The sequence below is a fragment of the Channa argus genome, chromosome 3, assembly GCF_033026475.1.
Source record: "Channa argus isolate prfri chromosome 3, Channa argus male v1.0, whole genome shotgun sequence".
In the NCBI taxonomy this organism is placed as follows: Eukaryota; Metazoa; Chordata; class Actinopteri; order Anabantiformes; family Channidae; genus Channa; species Channa argus.
In genome coordinates, this window is record NC_090199.1 from 11,298,352 (window position 1) to 11,322,822 (window position 24,471).

The 24,471-nt window shown below is 39.1% G+C and overlaps 1 protein-coding gene across 4 annotated transcripts in view; it reads left to right on the forward strand.

The window, feature by feature from the left end:
- inpp4b (inositol polyphosphate-4-phosphatase type II B) overlaps positions 1-24,471 on the forward strand; it is a 136,280-nt gene that overhangs the window by 19,644 nt on the left and 92,165 nt on the right. For 2 of the 4 annotated variants that reach the window (XM_067498315.1, XM_067498316.1), the window contains exon 4: positions 5,996-6,112. In XM_067498315.1, the coding sequence (XP_067354416.1) occupies positions 5,996-6,112 (117 nt within the window). Of the gene's footprint in view, positions 1-173; positions 309-3,238; positions 3,379-5,995; positions 6,113-24,471 lie in introns of those variants that run through there. The other 2 variants (XM_067498317.1, XM_067498318.1) reach the window with 2 other exon arrangements.

Consider the following 24,471-nt stretch of genomic DNA (forward strand, 5'->3'; position numbering starts at 1 on the left):
CTTCCCTCATTTGAGGGCTAAGTTTCTTTAAGCATGAAAAGAAGACACTTTTATTTTTCTGCTTATCCAGTAAAGCTAAATTGCCATAACCATCCCTTTCAGAGACTGCGTTTCAACTGCTTTAACCCTCAGTCCTGTTGAGGGATCAGGCGCGTGTGTGGAAACACAGGATGTGGTAGCATACTCTATGCTGGCTCAGCCAGCTCTGCACACACTGTGCCGCTGGAGTTTTGATTTCATGGCTGTAATGTTCAGGATACGGAGTAGGATCTGAAGATATGGACTGCTTTCGACTTCGCAAAAACAGGGTATGTGCACATTCTATGTAATTTTTCAAGTCTGTTTTAAAAGAAAGGGCTGCAACTTTATGAGAGGTGGAAGATAGTCTGATAAGTTTTCCGTGCCATACATAACTTTTACATAGAAATCAAATCAATTGGATCTGTAGTATTAATGTTATTAATGTTGACTCGGAAGAAGCAGATCATTGGGGAAAAAATACTTTTATTTTGACTTGTGCATCTTCTGTCAATTAAGTCTTTGTGTATTATTAAGCGTAAGAGAGGTAACTTGTGAGGACAGTGGAAACCGATAGTGTTTCCCATTCATATGTTGCTGTACGACATGCACAGCAGATGTTCATTAACCTTTGTGGTCAAAGGAGTGTGCGCTTTGTGTGTGTGTGTTTTGTCCTAGGGAGCCTTACTGTGTGTGTGTAGTATAAATTAAAGACTGTCCAACTGCCACTTGTGTTTCTCATGTTTGACACATTCCCGGGATGCCAGCTCTCAGCAGCTGCCGCCTGCACTTTTTTTACACCGATTGGAGACTTGGCTGCATGAAAGCTCCTACTTATATGATGAGCTTATTATCAGGAATCCATGGTATATGATGTAAAGGTTTAATTTAGAAGATAAATGATGGAGCAGCCAGCTGCTACATTGCCCTCTCTAGTCATACCCATGAATCACCAGACAGGAGTCAGAAAGAACTACATGGCATTTAATCATGTTGGATCTGGTGCTTATTACTCTTTAGTTGAAATAAATGGTGTAAAGGTGTCTTTTATTGGAAAAAAAAGTTTGACAGTGTACAGAACAAGCCAAATTAACTTAACTTAACATTGTTATTTTAAGATATGAAAGCTAGTTTCTTTGTTGTTGAGACAGTTTTTGTTTTGCCATTTCACAATAGTGTGGGTTACGTTTTGTAGCATTAGTTTGATATCCTAACACAAAAAGTTACTTAGCGCTGTATTCTAATGATTATCATAAGTGCAGTAGTTTCAGCATACAATGATTAATAGCTGGTTATTACAAAATCAAATGGCATATCAGTTAAGTAGAAAAAGGTTAAACATTGTTTTTCTATTCAGATTATTAACTATATGCAAATTGAATGTAAGGGCATGGAAACCTAACCCTAAACCAAACATAATAACCTTCAGCTAGTACATATGTTCTTTCATCATCAGAGGCAACAAAAAAGGCCACAACAGTTAAAAAGCTAGTAAAATAATGTTTGCTCGTTTAAAAATAAATGTCTCATCTATAGCATTAATATATTATCTTTTAGGATATTATTCCTGTGAAGGTGGTCACATGATTATTTTGCATCTACTTTTTCAATGATTTTAGAAATACAGGGGATATTAGATATTGGTCTGTAATTGGCTAAAACACCTGCGTCAAGACAGGATTTTTTTAAGTAGTGGTTTAATTACAGCTACCTTATAGGCCTGTGGTACATAGCCTGTTTCTACACATAGATTAATAATATCTAATACGAACGTATCTATTACGTAAAGCTTCTTTGAGCAAACTAGTTGGAGTAGGGTCTAGCAGACAGGTTGTTGGTTTAGATCAGGTAATAATTAAAGGTAGCTCAGAGCGATCTATGGGTAATCAATAGCTACAATTTTATTCATAAAGAAAGTCATGAAGTTATTGCTGCTCAGAGTTAAGGGAATACTAGGCTCAACAGAACTATGGCTCTTAGTCAGCCTGGCTACAGTGCTGAACAGAAACCGGGGGTTGTTCTTGTTTTCTTCTATTAATGATGAAAAATATGTTGTTATGACATCACGGAGAGCTTTTTTGTACAATTTTTTTTCTGTCTTTTCTGTTTTTCCAGGCTAAATGAGATTATTCTAAATTACTGGAATGCCACTTCCATTCTAACTTTCGCGTTGCCTGTTTTAAGTTGTGTGATTGCGAACTATACCATGGAGATCGCCTCTTCTGGTTTACTGCCTTCTTTTTCAGAGGGGCAACACTATCAAGTATTTTTTGTAACAAGATAATCAACTTGTGCAGGAGTAACATTAAGGTGGCTACTTTCCATTGTGTTGACATATGGTGAAGCAATGATGAAAGAATAATTTCTTTAAATTTGCTTACAGCTTTTTCACTTACGCATCTGCTATAGTGGCATTTTTCCCTAACTGCTGTGTTAAAGGCTAAGAGTAAGGCTCTGAAATGAGTTATAACTATGTTTAGGTCTAGGGTTTATTGGTAAGCTTGAGTGAGAGATTGCTGCTACTCCTCCACCTCGGCCTGTGCTTCTAGTAACATCATAATTAATATGGCTTGGGGGGTTGACTCCTTTAGACTGAGATATTCTTCCTACTGCAACCAAGTTGCAATCAAAGTGCAGTAGGAAACATCAACAAATAGTATTTAAAGCTGCCAACAAAAAGACAAATACTATCAGTTATCTCTTATCCAGAGCTCAGAGAAAAGAGATGTCTTTGATTGTGTGAGTGAAAATTTGAAGTACTTTGTTTTCCACATGTGCATGTTTTTTCAGTGTATTCGCAATGACACAAGAGACAAGAAATTGGGATGGAAAAAGAGCTGCCTTTTCTGCCAAACCCTAATATGTCTTTGTAGGAAAATCCCATTGCTTAAACATGGGCAGTGGGTCCGGGAGTGGTGGTACTCCAGGGGATTTGACGTCACACAAAGAAAACAGCCTTTGATGTCATGCTTGTCAGGCTAAGAACCCTCGGACTGGAACAAGTCCAAAAAGTCTAGTCTGTGTGTGTGTAATTATGAGCGGTCAAGGGAGGAAGAAAAACCTCCAGTGTAGGGAAACTCAAGCCTGAATATTCCTGCCTCTCCACCCCAACCCAGCACACACAAGCACACACTCACACCCTGTAATGGGCTAAATTGGCTATTCCATGGAGGTTTGTAACCCAAATGGACAAAAAGACAAGAGAGGGGCAGCTGTCTCCCATAGCATATGTTGGCCACTTGTATGACAGACTCGCTTACTTCTCTGTGTAAATAGAGACAGGCTTACCACTTTAGCTCATCTCAGCTCATCAGAAACACTAAGAAGATTCAGCCACAGCTGAGGCTGCCAAGCATGCTGGTAAGTCTGAATGAGGCCTATTCAATCTGCCAGCAAGGGGGGTGCAGGGAGTTATGTATGTGTGTACCTGAACATTCTTGAGTATAATGGCTCTGCCTGTCTTTTTGTCACTGTACAGTACTAGTATATATCCAAACTTGTGCTGAGCTCAGACCGCAGTGAGTCGGTACCACCAGGTCTGTACCTGCTGCGCTGAATCAGGCTGTGTTGAGGAGGTTGTGGTGCACAAACTACTCACAGTTTCGTGGCTGGATGGCAGAATGTGCCAAGACAGACATTAGTAAGTCTAGAGAGACCAGAATAAGAAGGTACTTGTTGTATTTCCGCTCTGTCAGCTTATGGAAGACTTTTGAAGGATCACAGGGGTTACTGGTTCCGTGAGGAGGTGGGTCTGTGTGTTTTCTCCACTCCGTGGTTGTTTTAACCATCCAAAACATTAAAACCACCTCTTCTTATAGTGCACCTCAGTACAAATCCACTACCCCCTGTGACCTCCATAATAAACATAAACAGTAGTAGAATCATCACCTTCTGACAGTTTCAACCAAAAAACTGGGAATTTATAAGTAGAATTCATGGCAGAGCCACTGTATTGGATTGCATTTAATTGCACAGATGGTCATATTGTTAATGCCTGAAGGGTGTAGAATATATAATATATAATATTCTAGGTGGGAGGAAAACAATGAATATTTAAACTTGTGGTTTGGAGTTAGTGTGTAGGTGTTAACTTGTTTGGTCATTTTTAAAGCCCTTGCAGTTTGTTTCAATTTACAATCAATTTCGAGACAACCTAAAGATTCGTCTTTCTTATTTTAATTATTTAGTCACAATCATAACATCAGTTGTTCAAAAAATTAGTCAATTGCCTCAAAAAAATTTTAACCTTTCACATATGGCCTACATTTACCAGTTATACCCAATATGAAAAAATGATGGCCATGATATTTATTGTGGTATTGATTTTGAGCATACTCACCCTTAGTTTCTTTCTGATCTTTTTTAATTCAAGGGTGTGACCATGCATTCGTACATGTCTGCCAGTCTGTCTGTGTCAGTCTTATTACTATGTCCCCACACGGTCCCAAAGGGTTACATTCTAGAGACGCCCCTCAGAGCAGAGCAGAGGAAGAGGAAGCCCCCAGTGTAAACACAGAGTGCTTTAAATTGGTTCAAATTGCTTGTGACAAATGGCTATACAATACTTGAGTCTTCATCAAGTAACCCACTAAGTCCCTGGTAAAATAACTTTCACCTATATTAAAGTGTATTACAGATTCTTGCACTTAAAGAAAGGCCCAGTGATTTAATTGGAGGTGAGTTTGTCACTGACACCAGACTAGTTGAACTGAATCTCAAAAAAACTCAGTCTACCTCTGAATTCTGTCATTTGCAAGTTCGTTAAGAATATTGAAGCACATTTCTGGCAAAATGTTTGACTATTTACAGTAAATCTTTTGTGAAAGACTTTTCTCAAGACCATTTAAATGAGGATGTGAAGTTGTGGAAGAGTTCTGTTTTTTGTTTGTTTGTTATTTTAATATTCAGAGTGAGTTTGGTACCTTATTCCACCACTGTAGAACCATTGAGCTGATGATTTTTGCTCAGGAATTTTAGTGCAGTGATGGAAACACCAGATGCTATTCATTGGCAGGGCGCAATGGGCGGAACTGATTGTAGACCTGAATGAGGAAGTTTAGGTAGGCAGATGCTGTTGAGTTTGCTGCTCTATATGCAAAGGTCAGAGCTTTGAACCTGATGCGGCAGCTACAGGAAACCAGTGCAGAGATCTGATGGTGGTGTGACGTGTGTCTTTTCTTGGCTAAACAAAAATGAGATGTGCTGCAGCATTTTGGATCACCTGAAGATGTTTGATTGTGCATGCTGGTAGCCCTGTCGTTGCAGTAATCAAGGTGAGTTATGACCAGTGCGTTCATGATTTGGGTTGCATATTTAGAAAGGTTGTTTTTCTTCTTCATTTAGGAAAAGAACAAGGGACACAAGTCCTTCCTTTTCTGGCAATGCGGTGGTCGAAGAAAAGGCTTTGAATCTTTAGCGAATAACTGCAATGCCGATGGACATTTTTACAATATAATGAAAATCAAGTTCTGCACATCAAAATGTATGGAAGTTGAAGGAAAAGACTAGTTAATCCAATTACAGAGAGGTTGTGAATTGTCATGCAGCCCTCTGGTGTGTTTGAAAACTCAACACTGGCTGCTGTAGCAGCTTTAATCTCATTGCCACACAATGCTGTGTCAGTTTACCTGTCAACATTTGTTGCTTCTACCCTGCAGTCAAAGTTGGTAGACTGTAGTTATGCCAGAGCTGCAGGGAGACGCACCAGGGAAAGCTCTATCGTCGTCTTTTTTTGTACCCAGGAGACCCAGTAAGAGGCGAGGAGAGTGGGGAGCAGTGCCGTGGGGAGGAGGAGAGACTGAGCCCAGCTGTTGGTTCATTTACCCGCCCAAGTCTCCACTTTCTTTTTTTTCCCTTTGGGATCCTGCTTTTTCCTTAACATGTGTATTGCAGTACTAGTGCACATGGGAGTGCACACAGAAACACATGTAGTGTATCTAATGCTTTTGCTTTTTTGTGTTGGTTCTCTTTCTGACAGGCAAACAAAGACCCGCTATTCCTGACGGGGGTGACCTTCCCTTCAGAGTATCCTGCTAGCCCAGAGACACTAGTGAAGCTCACTGTCTATGATGCAAAGAACAAGAGCCAGGAATCAGTGAGTAAATACTCAGTCCTTTCTGTGTATGTTTGCTGTATGTCCGCATGTTGAGAATCCGATGTGTGTGAAGCACTCATCTTTGAATCATTGGAGGCACAGCACAGAGTTTTAAAATTCACACAGGCTGAGCAGAAGAAGCCGTGAGAAATCTCCTGCAGATTCTCATTATGTTTAAATTTATCCTACAGATTCGGATATGCAAAGAGTTATGTGCTGAATTATGGCAGGCAGCAAATTATGGCGCCATCTTAGAAATCATTCATTTGAATAAGTGTCAGACCAAAAACGCCGCCTTAGGTTTTGAAGGAAAAGGGTGTGTAAGCTTCGATGAGCATCTGAGCATAGCAGCCCATCCTTTGGCAATTGTCTCCTGGGAAAACCAGCCAGGACATCAGTGGGAATGAAAAAGGGAGCCAGACATAGAATCCTGAAAGGGCCTTGCTGTCTGATTCAGACATTTTAAACAGACTTTATGAGTGGCTCTTCAGTTTGGGTATATGTATTATCTTAATCAAGCACCCCACTCATCACTGAGTGCCAGGATCTTAATTTGGCATAACTTACTATGAAACATTCATGAGCTTTATGATGAGCCACGACTCCATTATAACAGTAGTTAGTATTTGCAATTGTATCACATTAAGGCCTCTGATTTGTGCCAGCTTAAAAGCAACAGTAGCGGAAGGACTGTTACAATGTATTTCGTTTAACACAAGTCAGTTTATATCTGCATTTACAGTGTGACTGAGATTGCAGCATATAACAAACCTACTTACTCGAATCTGTGTCTGTCTTGCTATTAATTAATTGTTTTGATTTTTTTTCCTTTTTTACTCTGAAAACTTTAAAGCTATTCCACACTCTGCAGAACAAAGTCAGGAAAGGGGCAGAAAAGGCATGTTTATTATTGTCAGTTTAAAAATAGGTTTGATTGAAATTATTGACTTTGTTTTATAGAATCCAGAACAAAGTGTTCTTAAAGGTTGAGCAGACAGCTGTATTTTGCTGCACCTGTTCTCTCTTATTGAATCTTTTCATGTAAATTGCCTTTTGTGTCCTCTACTTGTGATTGTAGTGAAAAAGGAAGGACATTCCTTGAGTGACCTAGTGGTTGGTAGATACACACATATTTTTTTGTAGCTCTTGATTTATTAAGTTTTCTTGGAATACTTCGTGCGTTGTCTAATCATCTGTTACACCACTCTACACACAGTCCTTGTTCATACAGTGAAATCGCACAGGAACCATCTTGATGATGCATCCTGAGTTCATCAAACAGCTTTTTTCCTGAAACACCTCTAAGTACCATTTCCTATTTCCATTTATGTCAGATGGATTATTATGTGGAACTTACAGTTCATGTTGTCACATAAAAGCCAGTCTATTGCTTTTTAGAGTATATTGCAATACTGACATTATTATTTTAAGTATGTAAACCCGCCCATTTGCCAGTCTCAACAAAAGCTTTTAACTACTTAGGTAGAAAAAGACATTTAAGCTTTAGACTATAATTAATGTAAACACATTTTATTGCCCTGTGGGGTTGTGTTGTTGTAGTGCAGCTGTAAAGCCTCTGTCATCTAAAATAACATCATATTGTTACAGTATGAATGCACAAGGATTTCTGTCTCCTGAGACACAAATTCAATTAAAACAGGGGTTTCACTTGGTCTTTCATTCGTATTTGGTTTGACTTTTTTTTTTTCTTTCTTTTATTTAAATATGCATCTTCTCTGAGATGCACCTTATTACCTGGAAAAAATGGTAAATACAGACTAAACCGACTGGTAATATATTTATTTAGTTGGTGTTATTCATTCCTGATACAACACATAGCAAAACATAAAATCAGGTTCATAAGAACAGCTTTGCCCATAACAGACAATTTATTTTAATGTTCAATCAGGATAAAATAGACGTTTTCTGTAACACTAGACTTTTGCGTTTTGAATGCTACTCTTTCTTTTCACTCCTTCCTCAACACTCTCTGGGAGTGAGATTTCCCAGTAGCTTCTCAGTCTGTCAGGAATATCACTGATATACAGCACAATGTTTCGCTCAAGCTTGGCATTTAAAGCTTAAGGCTACACTAACAGACTTACAGGACAGGTGCTGTTGAGCTTTTCAGACTCTTCACTCATCTTCAACCCCCATTCTCACCACTCCTTGCCTTCAAAGGTAAGAAATTTTGAATGACTGGCTGCATCAAAACTTTATGTGACCATTAAAAGAAAAACGTGTAGGAATGTTTGTACACATTTCAGCAAATTGCACAAACCCCCTCCTTTCTCTTGTTAAACCTCATGTAGTGGCCTTGCAATACTCCGAGAAGTGGCTTTTGTCTTTTTCTCTGGCACCACTGCTCTTGTGCTGTGGTCGGCTTTTAGGTTTTCGGCGCCGCTCGGCTGGCCACAGCGTGCTTCTCTGGGTCTCATTAGAGACTCTTTAGGTGACACAGGCATGACCCTGAACATGAGCTAGCACAAAGCGTCAGCCCCCAGCCACTTAAGTGGCAGATCGGGAATTACTCAGCCAAGGCTCAGTCATTTATTATTGCTTTGGCATGAGGGCAATTTGCAATTTTTGAGTTTGTGTTTTACAAATCAGCTGTCAAAAGTTTTATGTGTCGCTATCAGCTTTGGTAACAGATCCTGTGCAATGAAAGGGACACATTCTGTAGCACACACTTGGTAACGACCAACTATATATAATCCAAAGAAATTTGCTAATTTTTCATTTTGTCTGATATGCCATGCTGCCCATTCACTATAGGAGTTCTGAAGTGGAAATAAGAGGAGGAAGTTTGAAACAGTGAGGGGGATGAAACTGATGGAGCAAAGTTTATAGATGACTGCTTTAACATTCGTAGAGGACTGCAGCATTTCATAGTGGGATGATTTCCCTCTGCCTTAGGCTTCCCATTTAGATATTCTGAGATGACACTGGCTGTATGGTCATGAATATTTGAGAACACGCACAGGCTGAGGGAATGATAAGAGAGGGAGTGGAGGTGTAAGAAGGACTACAGCGGGGTTAGATATCTCTCAGGTGTAAGTGATCCCCCCCTCAAGCCGTAGTTGTCAAAGAATGACAGGTGAGCCTTACTTTGTCACTGATGTCTCACCTGCAACTGCTCTTTGAATGGCTCCTTGGGGCAGTAAATTTGCTTTCAGCTCACATTCTGATCACTGAATAAAGAAAAATTCACTATGGCTGAAAAGAGCTATACTTCACAGAGATCACTTCATTTAAGGCAATTTTATCATGTGCATAGCAAGATCTTTTAGTATAATGACATAAATGTGATTAAAAACAAAACTCATTTGCTGCGTCTTTTTTTGAACATTGTTTAAATGAGACATAAGAGGAAAGCGTCTCTTGCTGTCATGGTACAAAGCACAAAATGATAATTACATTTACAACACAGGCCAGATAGGAGGACATTGATGTTTTGTTTTGTTTTTTTCTTTTCAATGAGTATGAAGTATAAAGCAGCTCTTACCTGTATTGGAGATTGGAGTGAAAGATGTGGTCAGATGAGCCATTTAGGGATATAAATCACAGTAGCCAGTCATTATCTTTCAAGTTCATCAGAAATCGGAGTTGGGCCCATCTGAGAGAGAAAACACAGAGCCTTGAGTTAAAAGCATATGAAAGGTACAAATAAGATTATTAGTGTGTATCACATTTGTGCTCTCTTACCTCTGTGAAGAGGCTTGAAGACACGCAGCTAATGACAGACCTGTGGTGTGTTGTCTGTGCAAACCTATTACTGAGTGTTTTCGTGGCATAAAGGGATAGGACAGCTGCCTCTGGAAGGGCTCTTCTCTCTAATCACAGCCTCATTTATCCTGCCTTTGCTCTCTGCAGTCTGGAATGGATATGTAATGCAGTTTTCAGTTTGCATTCCTATTACTGGTCATGGTGAAGAATTTTGATCGGCTGCTGTGATGTGCACAGTGTGACAAACAAAAGACCTCATCTGAGTAAAACAGGAAAATCGAGCATGTCCTGTCATTTCCATAAAGCTGCCATAAAATGTATTTAATCACATAAAACACAAGCAGAGGGTTTTTTACAGTGTTGCTATAATGGTCATTTTATCCTCTGGCCGCTACAAACAGTACATACCCACATTCAGGCATGCACACTCTCTCTCAAACACACACACACACACACACACACACACACACACATACACACACGCCATTTTCACTTAAGGAATAGAACAAGATATCTCAGATTTAGAGGGCAATGGAAAAAGAACTGATTAAAGTTCCATCTCATACTGGTTACCTGTTTGATTCTCACACACACACAGACACGCTGAGGAAATTGGATAGAGGTGAGAGGAGTCCCCAAATCTTGTTGGATTCTTTTCAGTGGGCCCCTTTCCTGAACCTTTATAGCAGTTCAAATATGACTAAAATATTTTATTACATAGTAAAAGCTTTTTACTATTTTCATTGTACAGAGTTATGGCTACATTGTGCTCTCAGTTTAGGAATCTCAGATTATTTCTTTGTGATGCATTGTCTTACTTTTGTGCTTTTTTAAGCTATACAAAGAGTTTAGTATATTCAGATTTGTATATGTAGATAGCTGTCGCCATATATTTATCTTCAAATATGATGCTTCTCTTTAAAATCCTACCTCTGCATCTAAATGCTAAGTCACGAAAATAACTGATGTAGTCTAAATTGCTTTGAATCTATTTGTCTGTTTTCCTATGTGTTTACAGAAAAGTGGCTTAGAGGCAGGAATTAGAAAATGGATGGGCTCACTCCAGTTGTTTGTTTCCTGGAAGCATTTTATTATCAGTGAACAAATACACAGAGCCCAGATGGTGTGCAGCATGACACTGAAAGAGAAATTATTATAGCCCACTAGCAATCTTGATAACCATCATATTCACCCAGTGTTTTGTAAGGAGGAACTCATCCATTATACAGTCACACCTAGCAGTGTTATATCCGTAAGCCTGCAAAATTGAGCTTAAATCCTGTCTTTGCTGTCCTCGATCCAAATTTGTAAGCCACGCCCACTTTGCTGGTGTAGTGATATTGCAGTTGAAATCTGCATAGTTATTGTTGCTATTCAATGTCAATAACATTACATTATTTGACCAGTCAGAGATTAGCATCCAACTGTAAACATACTGTATGTTGATATCTCACAATTTTGGCATCACCACTTGTACAAAGAAGGGATTTGCTTTTCAGCTAAATGTGTTGCATTTGTTAATGAGCTGTTGAGTCTTGAGTCTGTTTCAACAATTCACTTTTGTGGTTTAAACAGCTTCAGTATATGAGAGTATATTCTCTCATAGTAACATCAATAACAAGTTGCGATGAATTGTGTGGCCATACAAAACTCCATATTCTGGTCAAACCAGATTTTATGTTACTCAATACTTAGTTTCGCAGTCTTTCGGTTCTATATGTAATGGTGAACAGTTGTGATTCTTATTTTATTGTCTACCTGATTTACGGTCTGACTGGCAGATATTAGCCACATCTCAGGGGGCAGTTTGAGCAGCCACTGTTCCGTGGTGAATTGTCGCTCCAATTATAAACTGCTGAAGTATGGAGAATCCCAGCCTCAGTTAATCCTGAGCTGTCAATAATCATGACGTGTAAAAGGCGGTGACTTGACATATTTTTGGCATAGCCAGTTGCTTTTAGCTGGATGAGTGTCAATGTGGTGGGAATTTTCTGTAAGTGCACGAGTTTACTGCCAGAAAGAGAGGTGTGGGGGGGGTGTAGTGAAAAAGACGCAGACAGGGAAAGAGAGCAGACAGTAAGACTGCTAGAGGACACACACAAACACACACATACACACTTACAAGAACCAATCTCAGAGATATCCCAGAAAGGTCTTGATAGTGATTGGGTGGACAGCTGGGCAGTGATAACCTACCAGAGTAACAGTTCTCAGATAAGGACTGTCTCTTGTCTGACGGCCACTTTGCTTCCCTCACCATCATTGTGGCAATGTCAGCCAATGTCACAAGTACTGAAAAAATACAGCTGCTCCAGCCAGCAGTACTAAAATTAGTCAAAGTAGTGACCTCTCTCTCACTCTCTCTCTTGCTCACTCACTTGTTAGCAATCCTGCTGAGCAGAAATTTAAAACTAGTTTGATAGTACTGTTACTAGGGTTTTAAGCAGTTTAGAATAATTTTTCACTATTATAAAATTAGATCTACTGCAGTAATGGATGCATTCTTTGGATGTACATTTTCTTGTCCAATTATTGTTGTGTCAGTGCAGTATATTAAAATGTCACAGGAAGAACTTAAAGCACAACAGTGTCCATTGCCCTTTTAATTTAGAGCTGTTCAATTTAATTGTTTTCTGCAAAATACAGGGAAACTAGCTCAGGAGCTAAAGCAGTCATCCACCAACTCCAGGGTTGCTGGTTCTGATACATGTCGAAGTGTTCTTGAGCAAGACACTAAAACCCAACTTAGTTGCTCCCGGGGAGTGTTGACCTGCTGCGTAGCAGCCCCCCCATCGCTGTGTGAGTGTGTGCGTGACTATGAGTGCGAATGTGTGAATGAGCAGCGGTGTAAAGCTTTTTGGGTACCAGTAAGGTAGAAAAGCGCTATATAAGTGCAGAACATGTACCATGTACTGTAGGTAAATCATCCTAAATTAACCAGGCTTTTTGTCATTATTCCTATGATCCTTGTAATACCAGTAACTTTTATCTTAATTAAAAACATCATAAAATGCCTTGTTGGTTTTAACCATTACTTATATTAGTTTTGGTAGTTTGAAAGTGTCTCCCGCTTAGAGTACCTTCACACCTTAAAGCTAGTATCAAATCATTAGTACAAGATCAGCGGCTTTTGGCCACAGCGCAATGTGATCTACATGTTGATTTGGGTTTTTACGCCGGATGCCCTCCCTGCTACAACCCTCCCATTATTTTCAGGATTTTGTACCCCCTTGCTGGTGGGGGCAGGGCCACACCTGGTGGGGTGAGCTTCAAACCCCGCAGCCTTCTGCAACCCAACCCAATGCTCTACCACTAAGCTCATTTAAAGCTACAAGTTCTGGCTACAGTAGCTTGTCTAACTGTTAAGAAAAGTGAAGCTCGCTCATCTCTGCATTGTTGTCAAGCTGTTCAAGAGTAAGTCACATCAAACCTTTACATTTATTCAGATTATTTTTTGGAACACATTTCAACTGAAACATATTATGTGGAAAGTTACTTACTGTAGTTCTACTACATCCACCCTGACAGTCAAAAGATCAACAGCATTTGGCTTGCCGCTGTGACAACCCCTGAAGGGAACTCAATGCTCTGAACCCGATGCTCTACCCATTGACCAGGCCCCCTCTGTATGACAGTCATTTTTCAAATTTAATTTTAAAAATTTCGCAACGTAAAACCTTTGTTGAAATAACACCCATGTAATTATAGAACCCAGACTTTTCCTAAATATATGTATAGTGTAACTTTGTTGTTTTAAACAATTTTTAAAACACAAAAGAGTTATGGCTATTTCTACTTCTAATGCCCATAACAGTCATTTTGACCATATGCCATTACATTTCAACATACTGTACTTTTTCCTGCTTTTGCATGCATCATCAAGACATGCAGCGTACGCCCAGTAACCTTTGTTCCCATCTTTGTTGTTTTACACTATTGCACAGCTAAAACCAAGGAAGGATAATAACTGCAAGAAGGGCCATTACTGTGATAAAGGTTTTGTGCACAGTCTGATGGAGGAGCATGTTCATATCGTGAAGATTCATCTGACATTGGCTCTAGGAGTGATTGGAATGATTCGGAGATTCCCCTTTGTAAAATCAGCCAGGTGGACATTTCCAAGTCTACATCTAATGTCATTTTATCTGCTATGCTCCAGGTAAAAGGTCTAGGCAGAGTATTTATTATTAAAGTGTAGTATAGTATTATTATAGTATAATGCACAATACTATTGCCTAATGTAAATCTCTGGGTTACGCTTATGTGAGATTAAGCTACAAAGCACTTTCTATTCATTAAAATTTTTAGTTGCTAGTGTCAGACCAAACTTTTGAATCAAAGCTCCTAAATTATCTACATTGTTAAAAATTACATTTTACTGTAACAGTAAATTAATGTTACAACTGCAACTTCAGAGGACTATAGAGCTATTGAGAGGAACACATAACAAACCTAAGCTATGTTTCCATTTATTTTCTATGTACAAAAATACTTAACTACACATACCTGAAGTGCCTTCTTGAATTGAAATCTGTTTCAATCATACAGCTTATTTTCTATATAACTGTAAAGTTGTGTCTGACTCGCACACAGATTTTCTTACATTTTGTCTTTTATGCCTGGCTGGATGCCAAGTTTCTACTTTCTACTGATCATGTGACCATGTGTCATAGAAGCCCCAGAAAAACCTAATGTATTTTTCCACTTTGCACAAAATGATTATAATTTTTCCTAAATTACTAATAAATGTTCTTAAACTAAATAACTTAAAATCAGTTTGTTTAATTGCAGTTTAAAAATTTTTCATACTCTTTAATTTAAAATTCATATAAATTTGTAGGCCCTCATAAATTTGTATTCAAATTTCAATAGCTGTCCTGTGATTGTTGATTAGCTATTACATTTTCATATTTAGTTTAAAGTTTAAACATTGTGTCTTAATGTTTATTTGTATATATTCTAACATGCAATAATCCATTATCTTTAACCACTTACTCTGTTCAGGGGCATGGGGGGCTTTAGCCAGTTACAGCTGTCACTGGGTGAGAGGCGAGATACACCATAGACAGGTCGTCAGTCAGACTCAGAACTAAGATAGACACTTGCCAATTGGCCTATTGGCAATTTAGCCCCCAGTTAACCTAACATGCATGTCTTTGGACTGTGGGAGAAAACCCAAGGGAAACCCAAACGTGTACAATTTCAAATTAATAAGAATGCTGCAGAACTTAGAAATGAAGCAGAAATAGTTTAAATTCTCTAATTTCACACACAAGTAACAACTACACTTTTAGTATTTTAATTTAAGGATTTGTGTTGGAACTGCAGCAGACAATGCACCTGGTTTTGCCTGTTTTCTTTAGCCTTGCTTCTCTTATTTTCTGTCCGTGTTATCCAGATTTTTTATCTGTAATTGTCATTGTTAAATTAGCCTGTGTCACAAATGATCTCCAGACGAGGTTGGGAGAATTCAGCGTCGTACAATGTCTGGGGTGGCCTTTCAGACATGCAACTCACAGCAGGGGAGAGTGAGACGCATCCACGTGTGTGAAAATCCACTCCATTTTCATGCACGATCAGCATGCACAGAAAGCACAGTTTGATATAAAACTTAATCTGTGAGAAATAAAGTTATGTTTACAGCACATCCAGGCCGTACTTCTAATAAAAAACAGTTAAATACCTCAACTGCAACCACACTTGATAGAGTAATAGAAGTGTCTTCAACACGGCCACTCACTTGCTTTTAATCCTCCCAGCGATTCGGCACAGTGCAGCGTGCTACACGCACAAGCTCACGCACATAAGACAGACATTGCACTAAGGGACTCGAACAACAAAGTCCAGAAATTGTTGGCAGTGTTTCACTCAGACATTTTTGTTCACATATACACTGCCTCCTAGAAAAGACAGGATAGTGTCAGAATTCCAGTGCATGTCTGAAAGGGGCCATTGTCTGTATTGTTTACTCTTTGAACGTGTCCTTTTAAAAGCTATCAGCTATGTGTTTGGCATACTTGGCCAAAAAAAGCTGATCTTTCAGACCTGAATACAGTATCTCTGCACTGCTGCCGGTGCTAGTCTATGCCAACAGCACATGTACACATTAAGGTTTTGGAACATATAATTTATTAAAAAATATTTGATAGTGTTACACACTGTAACAAGTAAGGAAAATATTCTGTAGGGAAAATGTGTAGCATTCCAGACATATGTAGTATGTACGCAATGATAAAACATTTAAAGTGAGTCGAAAAGAGTGAGATTATGGAGGTTAATAAATGTCCTGTAGTAATGAATTCTACCTGAGCTTATGATTGTTGAAGTCAATCTAAAACCTGTGAAATCAGCCATAAGCAGTGGGATGCGTTGTGCCAGTAACAACAGAGATGAGTGAGCTTCGTTGTTTGTGACAGTTTGACGTTTGTCAATCACAATGATTGCAAGTGAGCCACATGGATGGGCACAAATCATAACTTTGGAAATTTTAGGGGAGGTGACATGCATCACTTGTGGGTGTGTGTAAAATACTGTCAACTTTCAGCATACAGCCATGATGTGCAGTAATGGTCTCGTGTTTGCCAGGAAAGAAATGCTGCAGTTTCGGTGATTATGACATAATAAACTATACACAGAAGTTCCATTTTTGCCTCTTTCATATTCTGCCCATTCTAACCAGCCATAAATTATGTTCATCTAGGTTAATTTAATTTTACCTTCTACTCAGGCAGGCAAAAAAAGTGCATTTGATGGATTGCACAATTACACTTATGTGAACTTCTACTTGCCTCTTCAAAACCATGAAGTGCCTCTCTTTTGTCTGCTTGATACCCATCTAACATCAGAGTGTTTTCTGAAATGCTCTTTCATAAATTATCTTTAATTTTTAACTCATTTTTTAAGTACGATTCTGTTCTCTGGCAGCCTTGCTAATTATTCACTTGATTACCCAGCCTCTCATTTTGTTTTTAACACTGGTCTCATTACTGTTGCCAATGGCCTCAGAATTTCATGCCCCATTACAAGCAAAAGTAAGAGGATAAAACATCAGGCAGGAAAGGATAGAGCAACCTGTTTTGTATTGTATAATAATTGGTAAAACTTTCATTTTGCCAGAAATAAAAGACCTCCGGATGAGAATTTTGTTTTGAGTGCTGAGCTACATTAAAGGAACTGAAAAGCATTGATTAATAAAGGCCCAGCTGCGTGGAAAAAGTGGAACTGGTACTAAAAGAGTTAAGTCTGTTTTGTTTGTAGACTAATCCCACAAATCAAGCTCATCATTAAATAAGATGTGGCAGCTTTACCTCTTATAGATTCAGAGTATATCCTTCATAGCATACATTTGAAAAATGAATAGGATTTCATAACGTTGACACAGTAATAACATAAAGTACTGTACAGATGGAGTGAAATTGGTTTCAAAGCACTGAAAGCACAGTTTTGTCTGGATTTTCCAATTAAAAAGAAAAAGGTACTTGTAAGTGTTCAAGCCTGAAGAATGACAGTCGAGGAGGATAAAGGGTCCTTGACCCTGGAGTATAGGAAGTTTTACAACTCTAAATCATTTTTTATTGACAACTAAGTTATCACTGCCATGTCAGGTTAATAGCAACCGATGTATTTCTCACATGACATCTGAAAAGCCCTGTGGACTGGTGATAGTAGTTAGCTGTTAGCAGCAACATTCACACTGGAGCAATGTGTTAGAAAACATCTCAGACTCTTTCCATAGCTTTAGCCTCTGAAGTTCTTTCTCGTTATAATCATTTTCATTGGCTGACAATACTTGGTGTACAGTATTAGGAAGGCACCAAATAATTATTTCCCACATTGTATTGACATACACTTCAATAAAGTGACTAATTCTGCCAATGAATATTTACAATTGTTGGATAATAAGTGCACTCTAGGTTTTGTTGTGAGGGTTTATGCAGTCATTCGTGAAAATAGGCATTGCAATAGTGCACGCTCATTAAAACCAACCAACTAAATCTAAGTAGAGAAGCTAATTACTTATAAAAGCTGCTGAGCAGATGTCTGGTGCTGTTGCCACGAGGAGACGCCTTCCTTTCCAGGGCAAAGCCACAAGTTAACACAAGCGAGGGCCTATTTATAGTCAGGTTTTACAAAAAAACTATTTGAGATGGGGAGTTGAGTGGCAATTTGCCACTTTCATTATTAATTAGAATATGGAATTTTTATGCCATAGTAAATTTAATTGGATTAATACTAGTAGATACATAACACTAGATAACCTTTTTCTGTCTGTGTGTTCATGTCAGTGCAAAGGGGGACAGGTACAGCGCAGCCTGTATAAATTGAAATAAATCTGTGGTGGAAAGTGACTTATTCTTTGGGGCAATTTTTGTTTTTTAAGGCTTTCCATAAATGTGGCATTTTGAGAACTTAAGTGCATGTAAATGCAGTAAATATAAACTTGAGACCAGCAGTGGGTTAGATTCGCTTTGCATAAAACTTGAAAATGGGGAAAACTGCTAGCCTTGCTCTGTATGAAAGTTTACAAAGTCTATCTACCAGCACTTCTAAAGCATGTCAATATTTTATATCTGGTTCGTTTAACCACAGCACAAAACAAAGTAAAAGAAAAAAATCAGGTTTTGTGTTTTTTTTCTCACTAACTTGCATACAGTTTATTTATTTTCATTAAGATCAATAGACTGTAAGTCAGCTGTACTGACTGGAATTGGGAAATCTGAGAACAAATAATTGAGGAAATAATTGAACCTGCTCATGGCCTTCTTTTTAAGGCCATTGGACAAAAATGGGTTATGAATGTCCAATATAAAATTGGAATTCTCACATAATCTGCTACTGTGCATGCAGCTCACTGTATGCACCACAGAGCTCACTTTCAGTGATGCAGCTCTCTTCCAGCCACCAGGATCTTCTGAAAATTGCCATTTTGAACAACTGAGTGTGAAGTACAGTACAGTGTCCTTGAGTGTTTTGAAAGGTGCTTATAAATAAAATGTATTATTATTAATGAAATACTTGTGTCTTTTTATACTGAAACAGGGCAATTATTGAAATGGCCTACAAAATGGATGCACTAATAAGCAGACAGTTGTCCAGTAAGACTCTCGACCGTAAACCGGTGCATGACTTGACAAGTGGCAGTGTTCGAACATTTCCTCAACTATCGTAGCAGTCCACCTGGCTCCTGAGCACAAGGAGACAGTGAGTTGCAGCAGCGGTTTTAATCTACACATACAGTTAGGTTCATAAATATTTGAACACTGATAAGGGCTGTACCATTAACTATTCAGGAATTACAGCCATTTTAATACACACATTTTTGGTGGCCCTTTTTTATTTTTTTTTTTCTTCTGTCCTTTCGGCTTATCCCGTGAGTTCAGGGTCGCCACAGCGGATCATTGTCCGCATGTTGATTTAGCTCGGTTTTTACACCGGATGCCCTCCCTGACGCTCCGCAATTTCTACCGGCTTGGACCGGCACTGCACAATTGAATAAATGAATATAATTACAAACATAAACTTGCCTTTAATAATTGGATGAAAATCTTTTGCAGCCATGAACTGTAGTCTGGAACCCATGGACATGACGAGGAGTTTCCTCCTTCAAAATGCTTTTCCAGGTTTTACTGCAGATGCCTTCAGCTGCTGCTTCTTTGTGGGTCCTTCTGCCTTCAGCTTTGTCTAAAGTACGTGGAAATCTGCTCCATTGGGTTGAGAATATGTGACTCGTTACTCGGCCAGTAAAGAACATCCCTTTGCTTTTTTTGACTTGGGAAACTCTTGGTATACCTTTCACTGGAAGCTTTGGGTCTTTATCTAGCTCCAGTGTTAAACTGTGTCCTATCAGTTTTGCAGCATTTGGCTAATCTGAGCAGACAGTATGGCCCAATAGACTTCAGAACTCATCCTGCTACTTTTATCAGCAATCAGGTCAACAATAAACACCAGTGATGGGTGTCCATAGGCAGCCATACAATACAGATGATGTGTATGCTTTGGACCATGAGCTGTTCCTGTCCTCCTTCGTACTTTTCTCTTCTGATCATTCTGGTACAAGTAAATCTTGGACTCATCAGTCCAAAGAGAACTGGATCTGGCTTTGTGTGTTTTCTGGCAAAGTCTAGTCTGGCCTTTCTCTCCTTGACCATTACCAGTGATCTGTACCTTGCTGTAAACCTGTAAGGCAGTCGTCCAGTGACCACAGGGTCAGTGGTTCGATGCCCAGTCTGGGCTATATGTCGAATTGTCTCTGGGCAAGACACTGAACCCCACACATTTCTTCCTTATCCCCAGCAGACAAAAACACACCTACTGCCTCAGGAGTGATCTTGACTTGGCTATATGTTGTGAAAGGGTTCTTCCTCACCATGCACAGAATCATCCACTTTAGTTGTCTTCTGTGGTATTCACGACCTTAAGTGGTTGCAGGGCCTACTAGGCAATTTCTTTTTTGTTGTGTTCCAGAGTGTTGTATTGGCCACTTTTGCTGAATTTCTGGTGGAGTTATTTTGAACCAGAACCACCTCCAGGCCTTTATCTGCTTGAGTAGTCATAGAGTAATGAGGCAACAGGCCACACCTGGCCATGCAACCGCTTGTCTGCCATTTTTTCCATTACTTATGAGCCACCCAAAATGGCTGTATGTGTATTAAAATGGCTTTTATGCTCAAATGGTTAATGCAACACCTGTCAAACCCCTTAAATTAATGCTGTAAATTTTGACTCAAATTTAGTGTGGTGATGTACAGATTTCATTTTGCTGTTTTGGCCCTATACCATGTGTGTATTGCGCTTGTCCTTAATGTCTTGTCTATATTGAATGGCATTTGTATTATTTTTGTATGTGTATGTATGTATGTCATGCAAATGTGTGAAAATGGCAATAAACCGGAACTTGTCTGTATCAATTTCATAATGCATTATTCATTTGAAAATTTAATCTAATATCTCCTTCACTAGTCTGTCTGACCTAATCCTCTCCTAACCCTCTCTCACCTCTCTGCCCACCAAATTGATGATTGTTGGTGTCACCTGCAGTAGCATATTATCAGCCAAATGAATCGCAGGGTCAAAGGTGAATTAGATGCTTAGCTGACTGTAATTTTTTTTTCTATCAAAAAGTAGCTCAGCGTAAGTTAGTGTATGTTTTTTTCTTTTTCTTTGAGAGAGGTAAAGCAAAAATGTGGTTCAGAAAAAACCCTTTCTGCCTGACTTCCCGGGGGTTTTTGCTCTGCAATGGTTTCCTTTGAGAGAGACATTGGTGGAAAGTGCTGATGCTGTTGGCTCTGTGTCTGTGTGTGTGTGTGAGGCAAGGCAGCTTTTTTCCATGGCTAACTAACCCACTGATAAGCTTGCCAGCCAGGCCAGGGTCTTGTACAGTGTGCAGGTTTTGTTTGTCTACAGATTCATGTGTAAGACTATTGACAAGCATTATTTGTAATTAAATGTGTAGGTCTGACCATACTCTGTAGTCACACTGGGTGGTTGCAATTATAACTCTTAGTTTTAATTCCCAGAGAGATGCAATACAGCATATTTTAACAGTTATTCATACTTTCCTCTTTCTGTCCGAGTGTCACTGAGTACAGCAGTTGTAGCAGTTTGCCTTCCAAGTTTCCTGATGGCAGTAATAGTTGCTTTCTCCTCCTCCCTTTACCCAGGAGGACGGAAAAGTAAATGAGTGTGGGGCAGAAGGATTCTTGTCGCTGGTTTGTTGTTCTGTTAGCGCATGTGGTATGATAATCAGAAATTAGCCAACATTGTTTCCCTTCTGCACACCCATAGAGGGTGGGAAGCCATTAACTATCTCAAAGAGGCATTTGTTCCTCCTCAGGAAATACAAATATATTTGTTTTGATCTTATCTCTCTTTTTAAAAAAAAAAAAGACGGTGTGCTATTCATGAGTGTACACAATTTCTCACTCTTTTCATCTATGTACAGTATCTCACAGCCACCAAGGACAAATTCTAGTTCCACCTAAACTGTATATTTAGTTCAAAAAGCTCTGTTTTGTTGGTGTTATTTCACATCTACATGGTGAATATGTAATTCAGGCAATTAATTTAGTGATGATGTGCTGAGGAATAAAAATAGCCCAAGGCTGTTGCACTTCTCCCACTCTTTGCTGCATTGTGTTGTTTTAAGTCAAGTTGGTGTGAGCCCTCTGACATCAGCATGTACCGCACATGGACTCTTGCTTTATTTTAATCCCACAGGGGAAAGAGAGGGGAAAGAGAACTTTTCGTGAAACTCCTACACAGTAAGAGTTGGTGTGCTGTCTGAGCTTTTAAGCTACTGTACAGTTCTCACCTTTTTTTTAACAGTCCCCTCTTGCTTCACAAGTGATACAAATGTATGTACTTTTACTTGGTTGTGTAATTTTATTGGTCAACTGCGATCATGCAAGATATAACACATATGTAGCACAAAGAAACAGTCGCACATAAGCACAGAGGTTGTATCTCTTGTTGAATGTTAACTATATGTAATCTGTAGTGTGCAGTACTAAGCAAGCAGGCAAAAGTAAACAGGTGATTTTTAACAAAAAGCATTTTTATTTATGTCAAATATCTGAAAACAAATCGAAAAATATTGGGCCCATAGAAGGGTTCAACAAAATCAAACTGGACTCAACTGAATATAACAAAATAATCTCTAAACAAATTTACTAACAGACACAAAGTAACCCGACCAAAACTAAGGTACAGGCTGAAGACACAGGGGAAATAATGTCTGATCCGACCATTAAAGACACACCAGGGGTAACAGAAAAACAAAACCTCACAATTTACTCATACAGAACAAAATATAACAATAAATCTACTGAATGCAAATAATTAGATATTATCCAAAACAACTATATTAAATAACTAACATAGCAAAGCTAAATACTCAAAATCCTAAAACAGAAATTACAATCCCTCTTAAGGGTAGAGGGCTCTTGGTATGGTTCAATCAACAAGTTCCTATATTTAGTCGTCCTGCTGGGGTGTATCCTTTTACTGACAACTTATCAAAAAAACAAATTAACAAAAATTAAATGATTTATTATTTAATAATCTGTACAGTATAATTTGTTCAATGTACAAAATGACTAAATGTAATTCGCAGAAAGCAAAATGTGCAGTGCAAGTGGGTTACCGACATATAACTGGACTGTGTGGCAGCAGGGGTGACCATCGCTTGCAGTCAGGATGGAGACTAGTAAGAAAGCACTCCAAATCTATTTAAGAAACATTGCAGGAAGTCCACCCAAACAAAACTTTAACTCCATCTGCTCCCACCTGAAATGTATTTCACCAAAATTCACTTTGAATTTTGGACACTGAGGGATAAATGTTCCTTCGTACACAGTGTGTATCATAGCCTCGAGCAGAGCTCATTGTCTTTCGATATGTATGTTCAGCGAGGATATGATGCAGCTTGGATTTGACTGTACAGTGAAGCCACTGAGGAGAAGCCTCTCTAGATCTTAATGGGGCATCAATCCCTGTCTGTCTGCCTGTCTAGGTTGTTAACCACCTCTGGGCTGCATCATTGATCTCCGTAATTGTCTCCCACTCTTCAAAGGGAGCTGAGAGTTGGTTTGATCCGAGCTGTTTACTTTCGCAGCCCCTATAGCCCTGTTCTCTGAAGAAGAGAGCTATCAACCACTTGAGGCATGAGCTAGCATATTATAGTACTATTACTGTGTGTGTGTGTGTGTGTGTGTGTGTGTGTGTGTGTGCGTGTGTGTGTGCGTGTGTGTGATAGAAAAAGAATACAGAGGTAGATAGAGATCAAGCTTACCCTGTATCCTTAGGGTAAGTAAGGATCTTCTTGCAGTTACAGGCAGGGCAGGGAATTGCAACCTGAATATTTCTGGTTATCTTGGCTACAGGTATGTAATGAAATTACTACACAAAATGTGTTGTTAGTTTGGATTGCAGAAAATGTGTGGTTTCATTTAGCTATTGTGTGTCTGAGAAACATTTTCCTACTGCCAGACACCAAACGCTTCATTCTAATGCTACGACCAGAATAGCAGAGATGATGTGACAAACAGGATGTAGAGCTTTGCAGCATGTTTTGTGGGTGATAGGATGATAAAAGTTCATCTTTTCTCCATTCTGCGTGGGCCTGAACCTAACCCAGAGTCCTAGCAGGGGAAGTGGTTAACCACAACCCCTTTCCAGACAAGCTGATGGCAGCTTGCAATAAGTAGCTAATGGTAAACATGCACGTTGTGTGTGTGTGTGAGATCACAATGATTGGCCATATCTACAGACAGAGATAAGGGTGTCTGTAAAAATGCAAGTCACAACAACTTCTTTAAGTTTGCCAAACTGTAATGTAAATACTCTACTTGACTCAATAGATGGGGGGTTGAATGGGGGTGTACAATCTTTGGACCCGCTACCCAGTCATGTTTACAGACTGAGAGTGAAGGGAGCCTTGATTTTTATCACCCAGTCTGCAGTGGGGTTACCTATTAAAGTTTATGGACCAAAGCCGAAAGTGTGGGGAAAGGCATCAGCTGTGCGCTTCCACTGTACTAAGGACAGACTGCATTTGCCACAATTTCAGTTTCTTTTTCCTCTTACCTGCAGCTTTTGTCTGTGAGATAGATGGACATGGACATGGAAATCAGATT